The sequence below is a fragment of the Amphiprion ocellaris genome, chromosome 10 (genome assembly GCF_022539595.1).
Source record: "Amphiprion ocellaris isolate individual 3 ecotype Okinawa chromosome 10, ASM2253959v1, whole genome shotgun sequence".
NCBI lineage: Eukaryota > Metazoa > Chordata > Actinopteri > Pomacentridae > Amphiprion > Amphiprion ocellaris.
In genome coordinates this window covers 24,955,440-24,977,556 of record NC_072775.1, presented here as the reverse complement: position 1 = coordinate 24,977,556, position 22,117 = coordinate 24,955,440, and the positions used below count along the sequence as shown (strand labels likewise).

Below are 22,117 nucleotides of genomic sequence, written 5' to 3'. Positions count from 1 at the left end.
GGAGGGGGAGGAGAGGGATAAGGAGGAGGAGGAGGGGGAGGAGGAGGAGAGACGCGAGGGGGAAGAGGAGGGGGAGGAGAGGGATGAGGAGGAGGAGGAGGATGAGGAGAGACGGGGGGAGGAAGAGGAGGAGGAGAGGGAGAGAGGGGGATTAGGAGAAGGAGAGATGGAAGGAGGAAGAGGAGCAGAGACGGGGCGAAAGAAGGGATAAAAAGAAGAGCGGGAAGGGAAGGAGGAGGTGGAGAAGATAGGAGAGAATGGGGGAGGTAGGGAAGAAAAGGAAGGGTGAGAGGTGGAAGAGGAGGGGGAGGAGAGAGGAAAGAGTGAGGGAGATTTGGTTCTCATGTTCCGAAATCCTGCGACTCCAGCACCCAATCAGTGTCACGGGAAGAGGACCCGGGGGAGGAGAAAAAAGGAGCGGGAGCAGATTGGAGAGAGAGGGGGAGAGAGGGGAAAAGAGGAGGAGTGAGGGGGGGGAGGAGGGGGAGGAGATGGGAGAGAGAGGCGGAGGAATGGGAGAAAGGGAAGAGTGACGGGGAGAAGAGAAGGGAGAGGAGAGAGATGAGGAGGAGGAGGAAGGGAAGGAGGAGGGGGGGACGGGAGGGGGAAGAGGATGAGGAGGAACGGGGGGGAGGGGGAGGAGGAGGAGGGGCAGAGGGAGAGAGGAGGATTAGGAGAGGGAGAGACGGGAGGAGGAAGAGGAGCAGAGACGGGGCAAAAGAAGGGATTAAAAAAAAAGTGGGAAGGGGGTGAGGGGGGAGGAGGAGGAGGAGGAGGAGGACGGGGAGGAGATGAGAGGGAGAGGCAGAGGAATGGGAAAAGGGAATAGTGAGGGGGAGAAAGGGAGGGGGAGGAGAGAGATGGGGAGAAGGAGGAGATAGAGGAGGAGGAGAGACGGGAGGGGGAAGAGGAGGAGGAGGAGGAGGAGGAGATGAGGATGAGGAGGGACGGGGGGGAGGAAGAGGAGGAGGAGGGGAGAGAGAGAGGGGGATTAGGAGAGGGAGAGACGGGAGGAGGAAGAGGAGCAGAGACGGGGCGAAAGAAGGGATTAAAAAAAGAGTGGGAAGGGGGTGAGGGGGAGGAGGAGGAGGAGGAGGAGGACGGGGAGGAGATGAGAGGGAGAGGCAGAGGAATGGGAAAAAGGGAAGAGTGAGGGGGAGAAGGGGAGAGGGAGGAGGATGAGGAGGGACGGGGGGAGGAAGAGGAGGAGGAGAGACGGGAGGAGGAAGAGGAGGAGGAGGGGGAGAGAGGGGGATTAGGAGAGGGAGAGATGGGAGGAGGAAGAGGAGCAGAGACGGGGCAAAAGAAGGGATAAAAAGAAGAGCAGGAAGGGAAGGAGGAGGGGAAGGACATAGGAGAGAATGGGGGAGGGAGGGGAGAAAAAGAAGAGTGAGAAGGGAAAGAGGAGGGGAAGGACATAGGAGAGAATTGGGGAGGGAGGGGAGAAAAAGAAGAGTGAGAAGGGAAAGAGGAGGGGAAGGACATAGGAGAGAATGGGGGAGGGAGGGGAGAAAAAGAAAGAGTGAGAGGGGGAGGAGGGGAGGAAAGAGGAAGGAGTGAGGGAGGAGAGAATGGGGAAAGAGGAGGGGGAGAGGGAGAAGAGACAGGGGGAGGAATGGGAGAAAAATAAGGGTGAAAGACGGAAAAGGAGGGGGAGGAGAGAGGAGAGAGGGGGGAAGAACAGCAAGGACGCTTGGAGGGAGGGAAGGAGGAAGGAGAGCATGGAGGTGTACTGCACCTGAAGCAGTCCGGCGAGGAGCTGCAGTCCGACGTCCTCTGGAAGAAGAAACAAAAGAAACATTTCAACACAGACTCTCAGGAAACCGGAGCAAAGAGGTGAAGCTGCTCAAAGAGGGATGCTGAAGAGAACCTCAGAGGAACTCAGCGAGGAGCATCAGAGGAGAACATGTTGCTGCACATGGAGTCTTTGATCGACTCCAGTTTCAGGATTTCAGGAAGATGTTTCACATTTCTGCTCAGAGATTGATTCAGAATGAAATCTTCTGAACTTAAATCCTGACTTTGTTTGTCTTTAGTGAGCAGAGACTAAAAACACACAGAGCTCTGCAACATCACAAACCAGCTCTCATGAATGTTCCTCGATTTATTTCTCCCTTGTTTCATATCTATTACACTTATTTTAACTCCAAATTACATATATACTGTACATCAAAATGTAAAACAGTAAATCTATTTTTTTTTAAAGTTAAAATCGGTTAAAAATAGTGAAAATAACAAGAAATATCTGTGAAGTATTTAAATGAAAAACAATGTAAAAATATAACCATAATAATTCTTATTATATTTTATATTATATTTTCTGTAATACTACCACTACTACTACAATTAGTGAAATTATTATTATTATTATTATTATTATTATTATTATTATTATTATTATTATTATTATTATTATTATTATTATTATTATTATTATTATTATTATTATTATTGTTATTCCATCCATCCATTATCTATACACCGCTTAATCCTCATTAGGGTCATGGGGGGCTGGAGTCTATCCCAGCTGACTCGGGCGAAGGCAGGGGACACCCTAGACAGGTCGCCAGTCTGTCGCAGGGCCACATACAAAGACAAACAAGCACTCTCACATTCACACCTACGGGCAATTTAGAATAATCAATTAACCTCAGCATATTTTTGGACTGTGGGAGGAAGCCGGAGTACCCGGAGAAAACCCACGCATGCACAGGGAGAACAAGCAAACTCCATGCAGAAAGATCCCGGGAAAGCCGGGACGCGAACCAGGGACCTTCTTGCTGCAAGGCGAAAGTGCTAACCACTACTCCACTGTGCAGCCCTATTATTGTTATTGTTATTATTATTATTATTATTATTATTATTATTATTATTATTATTATTATTATTATTATTATTATTATTATTATTATTATTATTATTATCGTTATTGTTATTATTATTATTATTATTATTATTATTATTATTATTATTATTATTATTATTATTATCGTTGTTGTTGTTATTATTATCATTATTGTTATTATCATTGTATTTCAAATTAATTTGGAAAATATAAATACTGATATTTGCTGTTGTTTTTAATTTGGACAATACAGTATTTCACTTTTTTTTTTAAACAATAATAATACAATAAAAAACTGTGATTATATGTTAAAAATATTGGAAATAACAGGAAATATCTGTAAAGTATCTAAATAAAAATAATAGCAAAATATAAACACAATAATAATTATTGTATTCTATATTATATTTTCTATAATACTACTACGACTACTACTATTAGATAATAATATAATAATAATAATAATAATAATAATAATAATAATAATAATAATAATAATTATTATTATTATTATTATTATTATTATTATTATTATTATTATTATTATTATTATTATTATTATTATTATTATTATGACAATTACTGTTTTTAAAAACCCACATTTTTGATGTGGACATGATTTACAGTTTCCCCTGTTTCCTGAACCATGCACAGTGAAATATTTAGCGTTTTAAACATGGTTTTACTAATATGTCTACATATATATATATATTGTTGTGAATATGTATATATATATATATATATATATATATATATATATATATATATATATATATAAATATATATATATATATATATGTATATATATATATATATATATATATATATATATATATATATATATATATATATAATATGTATATATTCACAATCCACAATCACATTTATTAACCACATCTGCTGCATAACATCGTATTAGATTGAATTTTAAATGACAAAGTTGTAAAACAGGGTCTTATGGTGCCACATTCTCCATTAACAGCTGTAAAATACATTCCATGGTCTCCATGGTCACCAAAGATACACATTTGGAGCATTTTATGAAAAATGGCCCAGTCGCCATCTTGTTTTCTAAACCTTTGATTCTAAGTCATATAAATTCTTTATTTTACTGGTCTCAGCACATTTAAATCAATATCCACATCATAATAAATTGAACTTGAAATCGGAAACTTTAAAAGGAGGCTCTGAGGACCTTCAGTGGTTCACGTTTGCAGCATTTTATGAAAAATGGACCATTTCCATGTCCCCCAAAACTTTCCATGTTAAATTAGACAAAATTCATGATTCCAAAACAAAACAACAGTTTTATCAACACATGTCCCCGTACTGCTATACAGTAAAACGCAGAAATAACAAATTTACAACAAGAAATCCATCAAAAATTGCGTTAATTAACTAACTTTACATTCAATAAATTTTTTTTTTTGGAATGAAAGTGTTTTTAAAGTGCTCAGAGAAGCTGATGAGAAAATCATGAACTGAATTTTCTTACCTTCATGTTGACGGTCGATCTGGCAGGTCTCTAGGTGGTAAAGGAGCTTCTTCTTCTTCAATCCGCTGAGTTTCTTCTCTTAACTTTCCAGGTGTCCAAAACAGCTAGCTTAAACAGCAGGCTTGTGAATTTGCAGAGGGTCAAATCAATGTCCGAATGCAAAAGGGGAACGTATGGAGGTCAGCAGGCCTTTTATAGGTGCGCGTCACCTTCTGTTGCCATGACGATGCACGTCTGTGCTTGACCAGTTCTGATATGGAGCTAAATCAATAATCCATATTGGCAATTTCTTTGTTTTAAAAATGACGTTTTTCCACGTATGTGCGTGAGTTTCCATCACTTGTCAGAAATGTAGGGAGCCTCAAAGCTAGCTGAATCTTTCCTGATAAGATCAGCCTCGGATTGAAGCATTTTAGTGGGAACAAGATTCCGACAAGCAAATTACTGTACTAAAATCATGTTGTAGTCCTTCAGCAGCTGATGCGTCCACACACAGCATCACTGAGGTTCATATCATGTCCAGTCAGAGCTCAAGCACTCCAGTAGTCTGTGAACGAGTGTAATATTCAGTCAGACATTAAGAGGAACCGAGGTTTATAACTGTAATTTTGTGCGTAATCTTAATAAAAGTGTCCTGGCAGCATTGATGTACCTCAGGATTCATCCACACAACACAAATAATTAAACCATATAAACCTAGAATCTGTGTGGAACAGCTGTCATGTCTGGTGTGACTGAATATTATTGATCTCACATCGTAATGAAGTCGCCGCTGCCGTGCCACGTGCTGAAATGCGCATAGAGAAGAACTGATAGTTTTCCCTGCTACGTGATGCTGCAGGTGTTTATTAAAGTCAGAGGGAATAATCTGACAATCAGCAGCTGTGGGCAGGACTGAAGTACCGTAGGTGTAATAATGTTTCTTCAAAATTCCACAATTACATTCAGGGCAAACTGAGCATTATTGTTTCAGACGTGAATCTAACACGTATCAGATTTGAGGCACATTAGTATCTGGACTTTGACAGACATTAAGTCTACAGTTTTTCTCTGCTCTTATGTAAATACCTCAACCCGTGTTTTAACGATGCCTTTTTAAATCAAATCCATCTTGTCATTTTGTGCTTTTGTTTTTATTATTACAAGGCTTTATATATATATATATATATATATATATATATATATATATATATATATATATATATATATATATATATATATATATATATAGATATAGATATAGATATAGATATATATATATATATATATATATATATAGAGAGATATATAGTATTTTGCACTGTATGGCCTGCACCTTACCTTTCGTTGCACTTGTTGCAATGACAATAAAGTGAATCTGAATCTGAATTTCTGAATATGTTATGTACTAGGTACCTGTGGGGGCGATGCGACACCTGGACACAACTTGGGCCTGATACTCTGCCTGGGTGTCCTGGATGACAGAGTGTGATGTTGAAAGAGCCGCATCAGCACCGACCACGTCTGCCCTGCTGCCGGACTCGGCGTCTCCGCTGCACGCCAGCAGCCACTCGTTCTTGGACGTCGTCGTGTGCTTCTCTGACTGCCGAGCCTCCGAAGCCTGCCATCCTCCTCCCTTCCCTCCTTTAGCGAGTTTCTGGCCATAGTGGCCAATTATTGGTTTATTCTGAATAAAGAAATCTGACTACACCCACCGTATTGCCACTCTGTGCATTCTCACGTGGATTCACAAATTTCCACTTAACGTAACACATGCATATCTAGACTGATGATACCTTGCTCGTCCTGCTGTTCCCCTCGGACGACTGCACTGTCTCTGCCTGCATCCGATCGTGCCTTGCAGATATCTCGGCATGGATGAAAGAAAACGGCTGAGTCTTCAACTCAACCTCTCCAAGACTGAGCTCCTTGTCATTCCAGCCAGTTCCTCTATACAACAAGAAATCAACATCCAGCTTGAATCAACTCAACTCAAACCCACAAAGTCTGCCAGAAACTTGGGTGTCATGATGGATGACCAACTAACCTTCAAGGCTCATGTGGCCTCTGTTGCTCGATCGTGTCGATTTGCCCTTTGCAACATCAGGAAGATCAGACCATTCCTGCCTGAACATACAGCACAACTCCAGGCTCTTGTATTATCACCATCAACTACTGCAACTCCTTACTGACAGGCCTCCCTGCATGCACGGTCAGGTCTACACTCCCTCCCGCTCACTACGCTCGGCCAATAAAAGGTGCCTGATACAACCACCACAACAGGGCCAGTCGATAGGTAGAACCTTCCAGCTGTGATGTGACAGTGCTAGACATTACCCCACCTTGCCACCCCATATCATGAATAATTAATTCAATATGTTCACCATTCAAGTTTAAAAGTTATGATTTATTTTAACTGTAACAATGTGTTCACAGCTTAGATTCAGCATGGATGGCAACAAAGGGGTCTTCATCTCTGTTGCTGATCCTGAAGTGGGCACGGCCATCACCACCAACTTGGATCTGCTTCCCAGTGCACCTGTTTCCTTCCTTCTGGCCAGAAATGACGTCACAGTAGGTACCACCAGGCATGCCAGTGCTGAGGGTCACATCCAGGTCCCTGGACGATGAAGACAAGGGACATATTGTTGTAAACAACAGTCCAATGTCAAAATAAACATTTTTGGGGGGAATCTTGCCTTCCTACTTTGCTTATTTTCTCCAAAATACAAACATAAATTGTAAATGAGTAGTATATTGGATAGGGGGAGACAGGCTTTGCATCATGGAAAGAGAAGTGATAAAAATACCGTACATAAATGAAGATAAGATTATATTACTTTTTGAAAATTCTGAAAGGTGTCTTCTGTTCAATGACAAGATAATTACATTTTCACAATTTTAGATATTCTTCTTGGCTATAGAAATTTGGATTGGGAATTGGTTATATCCCGAATGTTGATAGTAAAGGATTTTAAGAGTCAGCAGGGGCCACCCTATTACAACATATTACATACCATCATATTGGTGATGTTCATGTGAAAAATATTTTCATAAGGGCCCCAACAATCTGGTAGATGCTGACATGCACCCGCCTCCAGTTCCATACATTTTTTTTAACTTCTTTTTAATGTGAAGTTAATTTTTTTCACTACCAGTTACATTGTCAAGTTCTTACCAGTCATCATTGTTAAAGACGATGAAACCACGATTACCACGTCCAAAGGCAACCTGGTTGCTCTGGTTGTCCCACCAGTTGGACTGAGGCTGTCCATTGACCACATTACGGAAAGTGACCATGTTCCTAAACAGGAGATACATCAAAATAAAATCCATCTTACATCAAACTTTTCACATCCATGTGACCAAGCAGAAGTGAATCATGTTCTATGTGTAAAGTCAGCAGTATGCATCTCTTGCTTTCTATCAACTCACTTGATCTGACGCCATCTGTGCTCACACACCCATCCATCTCCACATGTCTGGTCAGGGTTGATGGGAACAGGCTTGGTGGATCCATCACCATGGCTGGGAGGGCCCATCCAGTCATTCTGATCCTTCAATGATCAGCAAATATGTTTAACAAAACTGTTCCACATACACACTATTGCATGACTACATTTCGACATTACCAAAGAGACAGCATACTTTTCCATTCACAATGTGTCGGTTCCATCGGTAGCTAGACATGACCCTGGTTACTCCATAAGGGTGAGCAAGCATGTAGCCGACAGCCATCTTGTGGAGTCTGGAGTCCCAGAAGGTAAGAATGGATGCACCACCAGCACCATGACCTCTCTGGTTGTCGTGGTTGTCAACAAACACCAGAGCGTTTCCGCTGGACATGAAGCCCCATCCCTCTCCCCAGTTCCTGGACACATGAATACAATTTTACTAATAACTATTATTTTGGACAAAGTATTTCCATACTATTTCAACTCAGAACCTCTTAAATGCACCACTTCTGGTCAAACAGGACTGATGCAACTAAGAATCTATCTGTTAAATCTAGCAGTTATTTTAATTAATGATTGTTATCTCTTGGTTAATTAACCTCCTCTGTTACATCACTGTGTTATACTGTAGGATTTGGGCACACTGACACAAACACACTTACTTGGTGTAAGACAGCTTTTCACCATTCCATTTTCTGAAGATAGTTCCCAGTTTGGCGCCATATTTGAACTCGGTCACTCTTCCCAGATGGGTGTACTGTCCAGATGTGATGGGCTCACCTCCCAGATCAATAACCTAGGGCAAAAACAGTACCTAACTTATAGCATCCATGCTCTGTAAATAGGTATAGTTTAGATTAACTGCACCATATCAGTGAGTTGTGAACTGACAAAATCTGATACAAAATGACATAAATGATATTTAAAAAAAACATGTGTCTGTTGTTAAATGTGAATATCCTTCATGGTTTTTAGTGAATACATGGCATATATATTCTAAAGATCACAGTCAGTTTTTGAGCTTTACTTTTATTGATTTTGACTTGAGCACTCTCAGCTTGAACCTTTTATATTATGGCACCATTACAGCTTCAAAGCTAAAATGAGCTAAAGACAGGGACAGTTATTAAAGGAATCATAGCCTTTAATACAGTGTGAGAAACAAGTTCTTCAATTGTGACTGAAGCAAAAAGTGTAAAACCTTGCTTTTCTTTCTCTACATGACGGTGCACATAAATCTAATGATCCAAATTATGTTCCAAATTAAGTGTCATGAAATAAGTTTGCAAAATTCTGACAGAAGTTTATTTGGAATCGATGCATAGATTAAATAATGTCAGTGACTCAAGTAATTCACTGAGTACACAGCACAATGAGTTCATGGTTTTAGGTTGGTGAAAAAAGCAGATATGCTGATGCCTTCATATTTATCTGTATTACTGTAATCAAGAAATGTTAGAACATGGCATGTTCCCCTTGTGATTTTTATTCCTGATTTTCTTAGTTTGGTTGATACTCAAACAGCCTTAAGAGGTTGTAACTGTTTCGCATTCTGACTCAAGTAGTTTTAATTACTACAGACACCATAGTGAGATGCAGCCACACAGCGTGATGAAATATGCACCTACAGTTTCCTGTATATCCTTTATGCTACAATATGAATATGTTGTGTATGTTGATGGTTTTGTCCTTGTTATTTTTCTTGTTTATTTTCAAGAGTCCAACATTGCTGTGTGAATATAAACTTAAATGAAAAAACTGACCTCCTGGAAGATGAAGGGTCTGGAGCCACCAGAGAACCATCTGGTATTAAGGTTGTGTAGACGGCCATAGACAGCAGACAGGTCACCAGGCCACATGTGCTTGGTGGCATCTACTCTGAATCCAGCCACACCCATGTCAATCAGGCTGTTCATGTAGTCAGCCACCTTGCTCCTAACATAATCTTTCTCCAAGGCAAGGTCCAACAGACCGACCAGACGACAGTCACGCACCTGGAGCAGTAAATGACTGTTTACATCCAATCTACATCATTTATCACGATCAACACTGATACTAATTCTAATTTTAATTCTATTGCATGGACCATATATATATATATATATATATATATATATATATATATATATATATATATATATATATATATATATAGGTTTTATTCAAAAGTTACCAAAACAATATACACTCCATATTCAGACTTGTAATACAAAAACAAACACACAAAACAATAATCATAGCTAACCCGTTTAATCCCAAATTATTCCCTGCAAAATAAGTGCATGTATTTCACTCCTTAGACCTCCCTAACACATAATATGAATACATTTTTTCATTTCATGTTGGTTTTGTTTGTGAAAATGTAGGTTTTATACTCGACAGCAATTGTTGCCGATTGGAAACCGCATAGTCTAAATTTACACAAAATCTTCAGTTTGACCTATTTACACATTTTTTTAAAAAGTAAGAATAACACTAATAAGTGTAATATATGATAACTAGGCATGGTTATAAGTGTGTTCACAACTTTATAAGATACATAAAGATACCATGGCAATGCATACTGAAGAGAACTAAAATTGACAACATTGCAATTACTGCATTTCACAGTCTCATAAAAAAGTTAAATAATTGTAGAGCTAAGAGTGTTTGATCTTACAAAATAAGAACTGACCATAGTTTACAAAATAAAATAAATTAACATTGTGGCAGTAGCTTAGATTGACTATTTACTGACCACTAACATCATGGCCAGAGGATGAGTGTACATAATGCTTTCATGCAATTGATAGCTGCTTTGTGTATGGAATCATCTTGTGAGCACCTTTAGAGTTAGAGGATACATCAGCAGGAACAAATCAACAGGGTCTGCTTTAGTTTGTTTCATGCAGTCTGCTGCAGTTCCTCTATAGGTCACAAAACCTGGTTTATTGGATGGACTATGTATTAACTATGTATGTATGTATTGGACTATGTATTATGCTAGCGGCAACAAATGTTGCCATGCTTACGTTTACTCTTATGATCAAAAGATGCATGCAGGCATAAAATTCTCATTATATATCAGTAGTAGACCCTTTTAAAAATGTACGTACAAAATATTTCAGTTCTATCTGTTAATTAAGATATTTAAATAAATTCTTCTTGTACAAGTTTGAGGCAGACATCTCCTTCTATCATCTATCATCTATCTATCAGGAAGTAAAGAGGCCTATTCATGTGACCATTCACACTAGTTACATGACACTGATGAAATTTACAGGAGACAACCTATTCTTTGATTTTAAAACTTGCATTAGCTGTCCAAAGTCAAAACAACACTTTGAGAGAGTAAAAATTAAAAGAAAAATGAGCGGCAACAATTGTTGCCAGTGGGATTAAACGGGTTATGTTACCATTGCAGTGAAAACTTGTGAAAAATGAAATGACAGTAAGGAAAAAATGTCATTGCTGTTCCATTAGTTTTTCTCAGTGACATTCATTACCTGATTGGCATCACCATAGTTCTCAATATTTCCACTGCCAGTCCGGCACTTGTAGTCATTGAAGTCCTGGTGAGAAAAGGGGACTGTAGGGAAGTCCTTCCTGTTGGCACTGAACCAGCTTCCACATGAGGAGTGGGTTCCCTCTCCACCACCAGCTCCGCACATATGGTTGATGACAGCATCCACATAGATGTTGACCTGTGGTTACATAGAGGATGGAAGATTCTCACATCACAGATACATGCCAGAAGTGCACTGTCCACTGTTGATTTGCTATGTCGGTGGTCCAGTAACTCCTAAAATAGCAGGTGTCTGTTATCATGAAACACTTTTGTACTAATGCAAAAAGTGTTAAGCTTCCGAAAATGTATCTGATAAGAATTTGTAGATTTGTACAAGTTCAAGTACACTTACAAGGAGCTGTCAAACATTATACAACGACGTTCCTAATGCTCACTAAAACACTGCTGTAATGTACTTTACCCCAACGTTGTTGCATCTGGTGATCATGTCCCTCAGCTCGTTCTCATTGCCAGATCTGGAACACAACTTGTAGCCGATTGGTTGGTATCTCTGCCACCAGGGTCTAAAGGGACCGTTCACCAAAATGTGCTCATTTGGAGGAGAGATCTGAACAGCGCACAGAGAAAACAATTATCATTTTTTAAAAAGGAATTCTTTGCAGATGGAACATAGTCGCTACATGGGGTTAAATTGAGTTTACAATTTAGTTATTCATAGGACTACAGAGGGTTAATCAGAATTCCTACTCAACAGAACATTTTCTTGCGCCACAGTTTTTTTCAATAAAACAATCAGTTGTGATATCACTTTTTCAAAAGGTTGTAACTTGAAAATGATTAGAGATAAAGGCATACTGTAAATGAGTAAAATCATCAGTATGATCCAAAGTTTGTGATGGGAGTAAATTCACTCATCTAATTTGCATATTATGACGTCACCAGGCGGCGGACAAATGGATTGCATAACTTTTACAGATGTTTATCGATCAAGATGGCATTGCTTGGCTCAGAATTTGTCAGATTCCTGTCTCCACGATACCCAACAGGCTCATCAAAATGTTTGATCCACTTGTGATACTGTTCATCTCTCAAGCAAACAACCCAGCCATCATATCATGATCGTCATTTACGGCGGAGCCGTGGACGGCACGGCGGCCTCCGCTGCTAATATCAGTGCATTTTCTCCCGCGTGTGCTGCTATTTCCGCGGTTTTTTGCATCCCCGCTACCCACCTCACCATTAGCGGTGTTTTGACCACCCCTGCTACACCCACCACAACCCCCACTGCCACCCCGGACACGGTGAAGCAAAGCATCGGCTCCAGTATGTGCTGCTTGTGGACTGTCATGGCGCACGGACTCGCCGCCGTTACGCACAGACGCAGCGTCACTTTCTGTCACACTGGATGACTGAACATCTTCATCAGAGGGTGAATATTCCTCTTCAGAATCTGAGTCAGCCGTTACTTGATGAAATACTTTGTCAACGGTGAACAGACCTCTCGGCATGGTGAGTTTTCTCTCGCTGTCTTGCGCTCTGTTACGCGCCGACTGCGACCCTCGTCTCTTCGACCGGGAGGCGGTTTTCAAACTATATAAACTCCAAAACTTTGAATGAAAACACACCCACAAATGATGCTCAGATTGAAGTCCCAGATGTCCGCCATCTCCTGGTGTAAAGTACTAACTACATGAGGCACTATATTTGCAGCTATGGCTTATGTTCAGCAATGTTGCTTGTCGCAATATTGCGACTTTGGCGCTTGAAGACAAATTGGAAATTTGGTCAAGAAAGTAAATTTATTCTCCATCTGTATTTTTGTTCATAAACCCAAACTACACTTAACAAACATCTCACATCTATTATTACACCTGAGGAAGTTAGAGACAAATTGTGAATGACTGCCTCAGATAAGTGGTGGAGAAAACATGAATGACAAATTGGAGAGCAGACCCATATTTTTTTGGATATGCCCTAAAAAAGGTTTTCTACTATAATCCCAAGATATGAAAATAGACTTTGTGGATGTGCTTCCTTTAAAGCTCTCCTGAAGTACATGCACTAAGTAGACTTCCACAAAGTAGACTTTGTGGATGTACTTCAGGAAAGCTTTAATGGAAGGGCTAAATTCTAATTGAACACATTCATAATGTATAATGCAGTTCCATGGAAATCTATCTAAAGGTCAAATTGAGAAACTATCAAAAAACAGTACTACACTTAGTGAGAAGTTTAAGTTCACATGAAATGTCAGTAACATCTCTTCCCTTTAGTGTTAAATCAAGGGGAAGGCATAGCAGTCAATGAGAGACTATCAAGCCCCCTTTAAAAGACTATTTTTCTGATTATTATAAAGCAATTTGTATCAATATTAATATTATTCCATCACTCAACCCACCTTATTTATCTAAACTGATTAATTTTCTTTGAAATTAATTGTTTTTCATTGACACAAAAAAAGTGATCAAACCAAAACTGAAGTGCACATACTGGCATTTCAAATGTTTGAAGCCATTTGGTTTTACTACCCTTTGTAGCCACTTGTGTGTAAATTTGTTCAACTTCAACAGGCAGGTTGACTGTAGATATCTTGTTTTAAAATAGAAAATAATGATAATATCCTCCTTCTGTAGATTTGTTTCTTACACCACCTGTGGTCAGCCATACATACCTGAACACCTCCAAAGCCATTGGGACCCAAGAAGCGTTCACACTCTGCAGCGATGTCGGCCCAGCGCCACTCAAATAGATGGACGATGGCCGTTCTTCCATGTTTGAGGTGGGGGTTGTGCTGGGCGAGGCTGAGCCCGAACACAGCTACCAAAATGAACAACTTCATGATTTCCCTGGGTGAGAGAGAAAACCACACTAACTCACTTCCTCTCCATAGTGTGTATATATATATATGCATCTTCTCTCACTCCTGAGCCAATGAGAAACTGACAATTATCACCATAGATGTTACACAGGTGCTTCTTTCTCGCGGTTTCCTAACTTTCAAAACAAGCAGAAGGAAAAACAGCTTCAAGGCATGTACAAGTTGGAAACTAAAACACGTGAAATATGCATAATGTCTTTGTTGAAAGAAAATGTTGCTTAAAGAAACAAAGCATATGCCAAAGAGCCCAAAGCTTTTGTTTTTTTTCATGCACTTCCTGAATTGACAGCAACACACTGCATCTGCTGCACGGACTCTGATCGTCTTTGTTGGTCAAAACATACGGAAACTCAAATTTGTCTCATTATATGGCAGCGAAACAAAATTCAAACATTCAGCAACAATATTAACATATTGTGTGTGTGTGTGTGTGTGTGTGTGTGTGTGTGTGTGTGTGTGTGTGTGTGTGTGTGTGTGTGTGTGTGTGTGCGTGCGTGTGTGCGTGTGTGCGTGTGTGTGTATTTTGTTGATGAGCTATGGGTGGCTAGTGTGTGAGCAATAAAAGACAGTCAGCATCATTTACTTCACAAACTGTTCAAAAGTTTAGGGTCACTTAGAAATGTCCTTCTTTTTGAAAGGAAAGCAATTTTCTTCTATTAAGATAACATTGAATGAATCAGAAATACTGTTGAGACATAAGTAAATTACTATTCTAGCTGGAAACTACAGATTTTGAATGGAATATCTCCATAGGGGTACAGAGGAACATTTCCAGCAACCATCACTCCTGTGTTCTAATGCTACATTGTGTTAGCTAATGGTGCTGAAAGGCTAATTGATGATTAGAAAACCCTTGTGCAGTTATGTTAGCACATGAATAAAAATGTGATTTTTCATGGAAAACATGAAATTGTCTGGGTGACCCCAAACTTTTGAACGGCAGTGTATATAATCTCATAGATGAGCTTTAATATTTATTAGGTGACTGTCCTTGTCTTATTTGACATTACAAACCTTGGAAACTCTGTCCTGGAGCGAAATAACACTATTTATCTCACACTCATTTCAATACTAAATTAGAATTGTTGTACTGAAACTTAAAACATATCTAAGATTTCTCCTAACATACTGAATCGATTGGGATGCCTTATCTCTGTTTAAAAAGATTATCTTTACTAAAGAATCAAACCCCACTGTAGGCACTGTAAAAATGTTGGAGGGGCAGCAGTTATAAAACGTGCCTTGCACAACTTCACAAGGTTGTTATCTACCTAGCAACAAGTAAAACCAACACAGATAAAATACACTGGAGTAAGTCAAATATGTTATGTTAAGAAAGTTACTTAAACCAGCCCTGACAAAACAGAAGCATTTTCCCATGAGGGGCTTCAATCTGACCTTGGTTATGTGGGTAAAAGGTCAGGCTGCTAGTGCCTTTATTCTGTACAAGTTGTTTTCTGTATAGACAGATTTTGCAGACATTCATTAAACTATCTAACAGACCGTCTTCAAGGAAAACGAAAGGGGACTCTATACTGGTCTCAATAATTTTTTCCAGTTTTGTTATTTAATAGGATGGATTTCTATGAATTCTATAGTGAGGTTTTTGGTTAGATTTGCCTTATACTTCCATTTGACCTCTTTCGTTTTTTAAAGTTGAATCAGTCAGCCATCCCAGATTTTGTTCAGAGTCTACTTATTTGTTCTTTGGAAGCCGTCTATTAATTATTTTGGCAACATTTTAACAATTTAATGTGTTTTCAGGCCTGTGATTTTTTTTGTATCTACCAATCAGAAAGGTCTTGGTTCATTATTTCCAAAAATATAACTCCCACAGCTATGAAATTGGTGAGTGTATAAACAAAATGGTTTCCAGTGATTTGGCATGTGTTACAGTCATTTAATATGTATCATCATCTTGGAACATGCCATTGATGGAAAGAACTGGTCATTCAGGATTTTCAGGTAGTCAGCTGACCTCATGTTTTGGGCACAAAATGTTGCTGAACCTGACCAACCCCAGATCATTACCCTAACCCCCACAGGCTTGTAGGCACTAGTCATGATTAGTGTTTCACTTCATCTGCCTTTCTTCCTACCATGATGAGCCCATCTCTCTGGAACAGGGTAAATCTGGACTGATCAGACCACATTTGTTCCATGAAGATGATGGTTCACCACTATTCGTCAGGTTTTAATAATGTTTTGGACAGTTCTTTACCTGATTGTAGTAGTTTCAGAAATCTCCTTAGTTGTTTTTTGCTAAGATGCAGGCCAATAATTTCACCCTTCTGAAATAGATTAACATCCTTTCTATGACCACAGGATATGTCTTCCGACATGGCTGTCTAAGAAATGAGAAGCTCCTCATTGCATCAGCCAGGGTTAAATAAGTAAATAAGTTGTTGTCAGCTGAAACACATTCATCACTGCAGTAATTATCCAATGGAATACTTACTTGCTTAGTTAAATCCAGGTGGCGATTTGTTTCTAAAGAAAACCATACAATTGAGTTCGCTTTCATCAACAGATTTACTTTTCATTCATTTGAGGAAATTCTCAAAAGTCATTTTAATGTCTCTGTTGGCCTTAATGTCAAGTTTGTATTGTCTTCTCCTAATAGTTGTACTGTTACTTTCCCCTCAAGTACATGCTTATTAATTAGTAATAATATTATAGTGATATTATATTTTCATAAAGAATATTTTGTTTCTTATTGTGCTACAAATACATCACAATACTTTGGATCATGCACGCCTTAATATTCACCCTGCATACAGTTGCATTAATGCCACACTGTATGAATGCGTACACTGTACACTAATGGAGACTAAGCAGTGAAATATGCCCTAGGGTCCTGCATCCTCAGACACAGTACATAGGTTTTCACAGGGTACTATCTCCTCCCACATGGTGAATAAATTGAATAAGTGTGTTTGGTTTTGATAACAGAGTTTAATATGCATGATAAGTTAGTCTAGGGGAGGCGTTTCTGCTTCAAATTGAGTTTTAATGAAGTTAGAACAGGAATACATTTTTAAAAAAAGTTATTAGCTAAATTTTAAAACATTATCAGCACAGATACATTAACATCCCTTCTAATGTCAGTTAAAGCATCTTATCATATTTATGATGAGATGGACTTTCATGTAACAGCTCTTCAATGTTTCTTCAAAGAAATTGCCTTACTTAAAATGACATAACATAAATATAGACAATTTTGCTTTGACCTCATGTCCTATAAGAATTTTTTGCCCTTGAATAAATAAGCATGTGACATATTGGTATGTAGACATAATTATTTGGTTCATAATATCAAATTAATTAATTAGCTATTGAAAGGGGCAGAGCCGCCTCTTTTGCCTCAGAAGAGTCCGATCAATAGACATCTGTAGTAAAATGTTGCAGATGTTTTATCAGTCTGTGGTAGCAAGTGTTCTGTTTTATGCTGCAGTCTGCTGGGGAGGCAGTATAAAAAACAAGGATGCAAGGCGTCTGAACAAATTGGTTAAAAAAATCTGGCTCTGTGGTCGGAATCAAATTGAACTCATTGGAGGATGAGGTGGAGAGACGGGCACTGAGCAAGATGGAGGCCATTCTGACAAACATGGATCATCCACTTCATATCTGCCTCAATGAGCAAAGAAACATGGGTGGTGGACGGCTCCTATCCCTGCGCTGCAGGACAGAAAGATTTGGAAAATCTTTCATACCATCAGCAATTAGACTGCATAATTCTTAAGTAAACATATGAGACTCCCAGACAATTTAAATTTCCCTTTGGGGATAAATAAAGTTCTTGTATTGTATTGTATTAAAATATCATAGAAGACCTAGGAGGGAGTCATCATAAACCACAGTTTTTGTGCACATCTGGTATATTGATTGAATTACATTGTATTCTGCATTGCTGCAGCAGCAAAGTCATATTTTGTGGGTTATCTACAGACAGTAAAATTAAATGCATGCACTTATGACACTGTAGGTGCTTTGCATAAAAAAAGGGGTAGTAGCTATGCCTCACTGAATGTGTGTTCTTTTGTGTTTAAGCTTTTCTAAATAAGGTTTGCCTCATCCTGCGTCATCCTACCTGCTTACAGTCTGACCCAGCTCCTGCCCCTCAACCCCCTCCTGCAGAGTGTGTCCGAAAGACATCTGACCTGCTTCACTGAGTCCCGTTCCGGGTCAGTCCTCCTGGTGAGTGTGTGGATCACAGGTATGTAAAAGTAGAAGGGCGCCTACACATTTGTGGTGGAAACACACACTAATAACGCTTCTCTATGCAGACTCTGAGTACTGACACTTAAGGACTAAGGGACAAAGATCTAATTTTACAGTGCAGATTTTGTTCTTATAGTTGTGATGCCCTGTTCACAGAAGCAGCTCTTTTTTTTTTCTGGTGATATTTGAAGCTGCTCTGACAGTCCAGACACAAGCACACATGCAGAGGCATCAAAAACATTTAAACAGTAAATCTTCAGTTAAACAGCACAGGCAAAATTTACAGAGCTGAATTAATAAGGATAGATAACATTCCACAATGCTTAAAGGCAAGGCAAGGCGAGTTTATTTGTATAGCACAATTCATACACAAGGCAGTTCAAGGTGCTTTACAATGGCAAAGAAAAGCATCACAGAACCTGTACAGATGATTTAAAAGTAGACATTAACACATTAAAATAATAGAAATAAAACATAATTAAGCAGTGAAAGTGTAGTAAAAGTCAAGAAAATAGATTGAGTGTGTATATATATATATATATATATATATATATATATATATATATATATATATATATATATATATATAGTGCTTTTTCTATGTGCTTGATAGATTAAAAGTGTATTGTCAGATAAAGCCGTCTTCTGCTGGTCACTCATGGGACTACGAATAGTTTATTCTTGTAATATCCACAATAAAAAGTCAGGTCAAGTGTATTCTTTTAGCTCTTTAGAGGAACAGTATTTCAAACCCACAAAAAATAATTGTTTTAGCCACTTAGGGGCAGCAGAAACAAGATGTGAACACAACCTCGATATATGATTACATTTTGAAAACGTATTTGCAAACAGTAACTTATTCTTACATTGTGTAGAAACAGATCATTATCATTTATCTGTTAGGTTGCCAGTTGCGTCACTATATTCACAGCTTGACTTGTCAGTAACAATGCTATAATAATGCTTGATGCTGCACAGGTAGGCGTTTAAAGCTTTTCCCTGAAAACCGTTGGCTACAGCAGCCAAGAGCGACACTATGCCACTCTTGATATTGAATCAAAACTGTAAAATTGTGGGCTGAACAGTTAAACAACAAGCTGAAACTCTTTTGAAATACTGACATGAGGTTTTCACCCTTATGACGCAGCATGTTTTGGGGGAGGAGATGTCAGAGGGGGTGTTCAGGCCTTAACTCACTCACATTTTCCCATGGGCCCCCAAAAATTCCAGTCAGACCAAAGTCCTTTCCTGTAAGGACAACACAGGACATATCTCCGGAGGCGATGAAGGGTTCAGCAGACAAAGCTTCCTTTCACAGCTCAAGCTTGGAGACCAGGTGAAGGAAGAGAAGCTGGTCATTTGATTCCCACCCTTGGTTCTGTCATGGGAAAGTAGAAGAGGCAGAGCAGAGGGTGGGGTGGAGTGCTACCAAGGATGGGAGAGAAATAAAGAGAAAATTAGAAGGAATGGGGTCAGCAGGTTAGAAGAGAAAAGGAACAGGAGAGAAGAATGAGAGATGAATGCGTGGGCTTTTCAGTCAATGATAAATCAGGAAAGTGAGAGAAGAAAAAGTGCATGAGGTGGTGGGGGGATGCTGCTGTGGTTCAGGGCAAATGAGGGAAAGCGCAGAGGGGGTAAGTGGAAAAAGAGACGGGGAGTAAAAACCATAAAAGAAAAAAAAATGAGTTGGGGGAAGGATAAGAAGCTGTATGTACCTCGTCTTCTCACACCTGAGGTCACTCTTTGTGCCAGACAGCTCAGGTTTAAGAGCTATGGGCGAACAGACAGCACATGGCAAGCTGGATAAAGTTCAAACTGTTTAACTAGTGGAAATGATTTTGCAGTCCAAAGACTGAGCAAGTATTTACCACTAAGCTAATCAGGCATAGCTGCATCACTCACTGGAGTTGGAAGCTTTAAAATCTGCACTTAATTGGATGAAGAGGTGTTAAATGAAAACCCTAACCACATTTACAATTTGGTTATAATCTTATGTAAAACGTTTGTCATTTCATTAGGTGCTGCAAAAATTTACAGCCCTTAACTCTGCATGGTGTTAGAATGATTCCAGTAATGCTATCATGTGTACGAACAAGTGTTTCTTGCTCAGGCAGGAAATATGTCCACATTTTTTCCATTTTCATTTTTTTTTTATTCAATAAATTAATTGATTTTTGGAAAGTTTTCAGGTTTCCTCTCCTAAACCTATTAATTCCAGAAAGAATCTGAGTCCTCTAAGGCAAGATCCACGGTCTCTTCCGATGGAAAGTTTCAGCCCAGCGTCCCTCTTTTTTTTTTGCCATGATGATATGTTGTGCAGATGTTGAGAAAAGCTTTCCATCTCACTGCAAAGAATAACAGCGCAGCAGCGGAAGTCCCGCAGGAGAGGTTCACGCTCTGAAACTTGCTAAAACACACACACAGTCAGCCACATACACACACAAATGGGAATGTGGATGCAAACACTCCACTGCAGACACAAACGCAAACACTTTTAAATTTCTACACAAGCCATTGAATCAGACTCTCTCCCTGTTTCCCTCACACGCATGCACTCTCCAGCTAGTCTGAGAAGATGTTTTTTTCACTCATAGGTTTTTGTAGACATATGTTTCTCACATTGAGACTTTAAAGAAATGTGTAGACTTTAATCCTGACCATATATCTTACAGTGTTTCCCAAAATACTCATGTCAGCGAGTCTTTCCTCTTTAAGTATGAGAACAGTAATCTGGTATAAAAAAGGATTACAGGTGGAAGGGATGATTGCTTTGGTTATGTTTAAACGTATTCTCATGTACAAAAAAATAAGAAGATTACACAGATTATAAGAATATCAGTGCTGAGCAAATATATTAGACCATCACTTAGTGTAAGGTGTTTGCCATTGTGGCCCTAAATTAACAGTATTGCTGACTACCAAGGTATTTTTAAAGTTTCTGTAGTATATATATATGTATATATATATATATATATATACATATATATATATATATATATATATATATATATGCTACCAGTTTGAATTCAATAAATCCCAGAAGGAACCAACCTTTGGCCTACTCAACAGCGTACAAACTTTGATTCATCAGTCCAAAACACCTTCTTCCAGTCTTCAGTCATCCATTGGCAGTGTTTTATGGCCCAGGCAAGCCTCCTTTTCTTATTCTGATGCCTTAGCAATGACTTTCTTGCTCTACCTGTCAATGCTGCAATTCCAAGTCTTCTTTTCACAGTTGTAACTGAGACTTGCTTACTACAACCACTATTAAGCTGTGCTTGAAGCTGTTGTCCTGTGAGCTGCCTATCACCAAGCTGCCAACTCTCAGAAACTTGTCTTCTGATTCTGTTGTGGCTTTGGTTCTTCCAGACCTCTTCCTGTTACAATTTCCCCCAGTTTCTGAGCCTTTTGATGGTGAAGAAAACTGTACTCACTGACACCTTGACTTTCTTTGCAATTTCTCCATTAGGAAAGACCTACATTTTAAAGTATTATGATGGTCTGTCTCTCTTCTATTGTTAGTCGCCTTTTCCTCACCATTTTTATAGCAACACACTACTTTCTGCAGAACAATGCTGTTCAAACAATGATCTGGAGGGTATGGTACCACACTGTGTTCCAACACGACTTTTATGCAGACAGAGGGGTTGTAAGTCATCAAGAAAAGTTGGGACACATGTAAGAATTAGTAGCACTAACTTTCAAAGCTTGATCAACCTCCATTGCTGCAGAACAG

The 22,117-nt window shown here is 39.2% G+C and overlaps 1 protein-coding gene across 1 annotated transcript; it reads right to left on the bottom strand.

The window, feature by feature from the left end:
* Window positions 1–6,705: 6,705 nt before the first annotated feature.
* On the bottom strand, window positions 6,706–14,159 carry LOC111574172 (alpha-amylase). Its single transcript, XM_023278605.3, has 9 exons — window positions 13,954–14,159; window positions 11,743–11,889; window positions 11,260–11,457; window positions 9,538–9,768; window positions 8,437–8,570; window positions 7,968–8,190; window positions 7,755–7,876; window positions 7,498–7,623; window positions 6,706–6,939 (listed from the first exon to the last, which is right to left on the bottom strand). Exons 1-9 carry the CDS (start codon window positions 14,119–14,121, stop codon window positions 6,750–6,752), a joined length of 1,539 nt encoding a protein of 512 aa, XP_023134373.2. The 5' UTR covers window positions 14,122–14,159; the 3' UTR covers window positions 6,706–6,749.
* Window positions 14,160–22,117: the final 7,958 nt, after the last annotated feature.

Coding starts and splice junctions, on each gene's coding strand:
- LOC111574172 (XM_023278605.3), bottom strand. CDS start 14,121: ATGAAGTTGTTCATTTTGGTAGCTGTGTTCGGGCTCAGCCTCGCCCAG. Junction 9,769..11,259: donor ACTATGGTGATGCCAATCAG/GTAATGAATGTC, acceptor TTACTGCTCCAG/GTGCGTGACTGTCGTCTGGT. Junction 7,624..7,754: donor CACAGATGGCGTCAGATCAA/GTGAGTTGATAG, acceptor TCTCCTGTTTAG/GAACATGGTCACTTTCCGTA.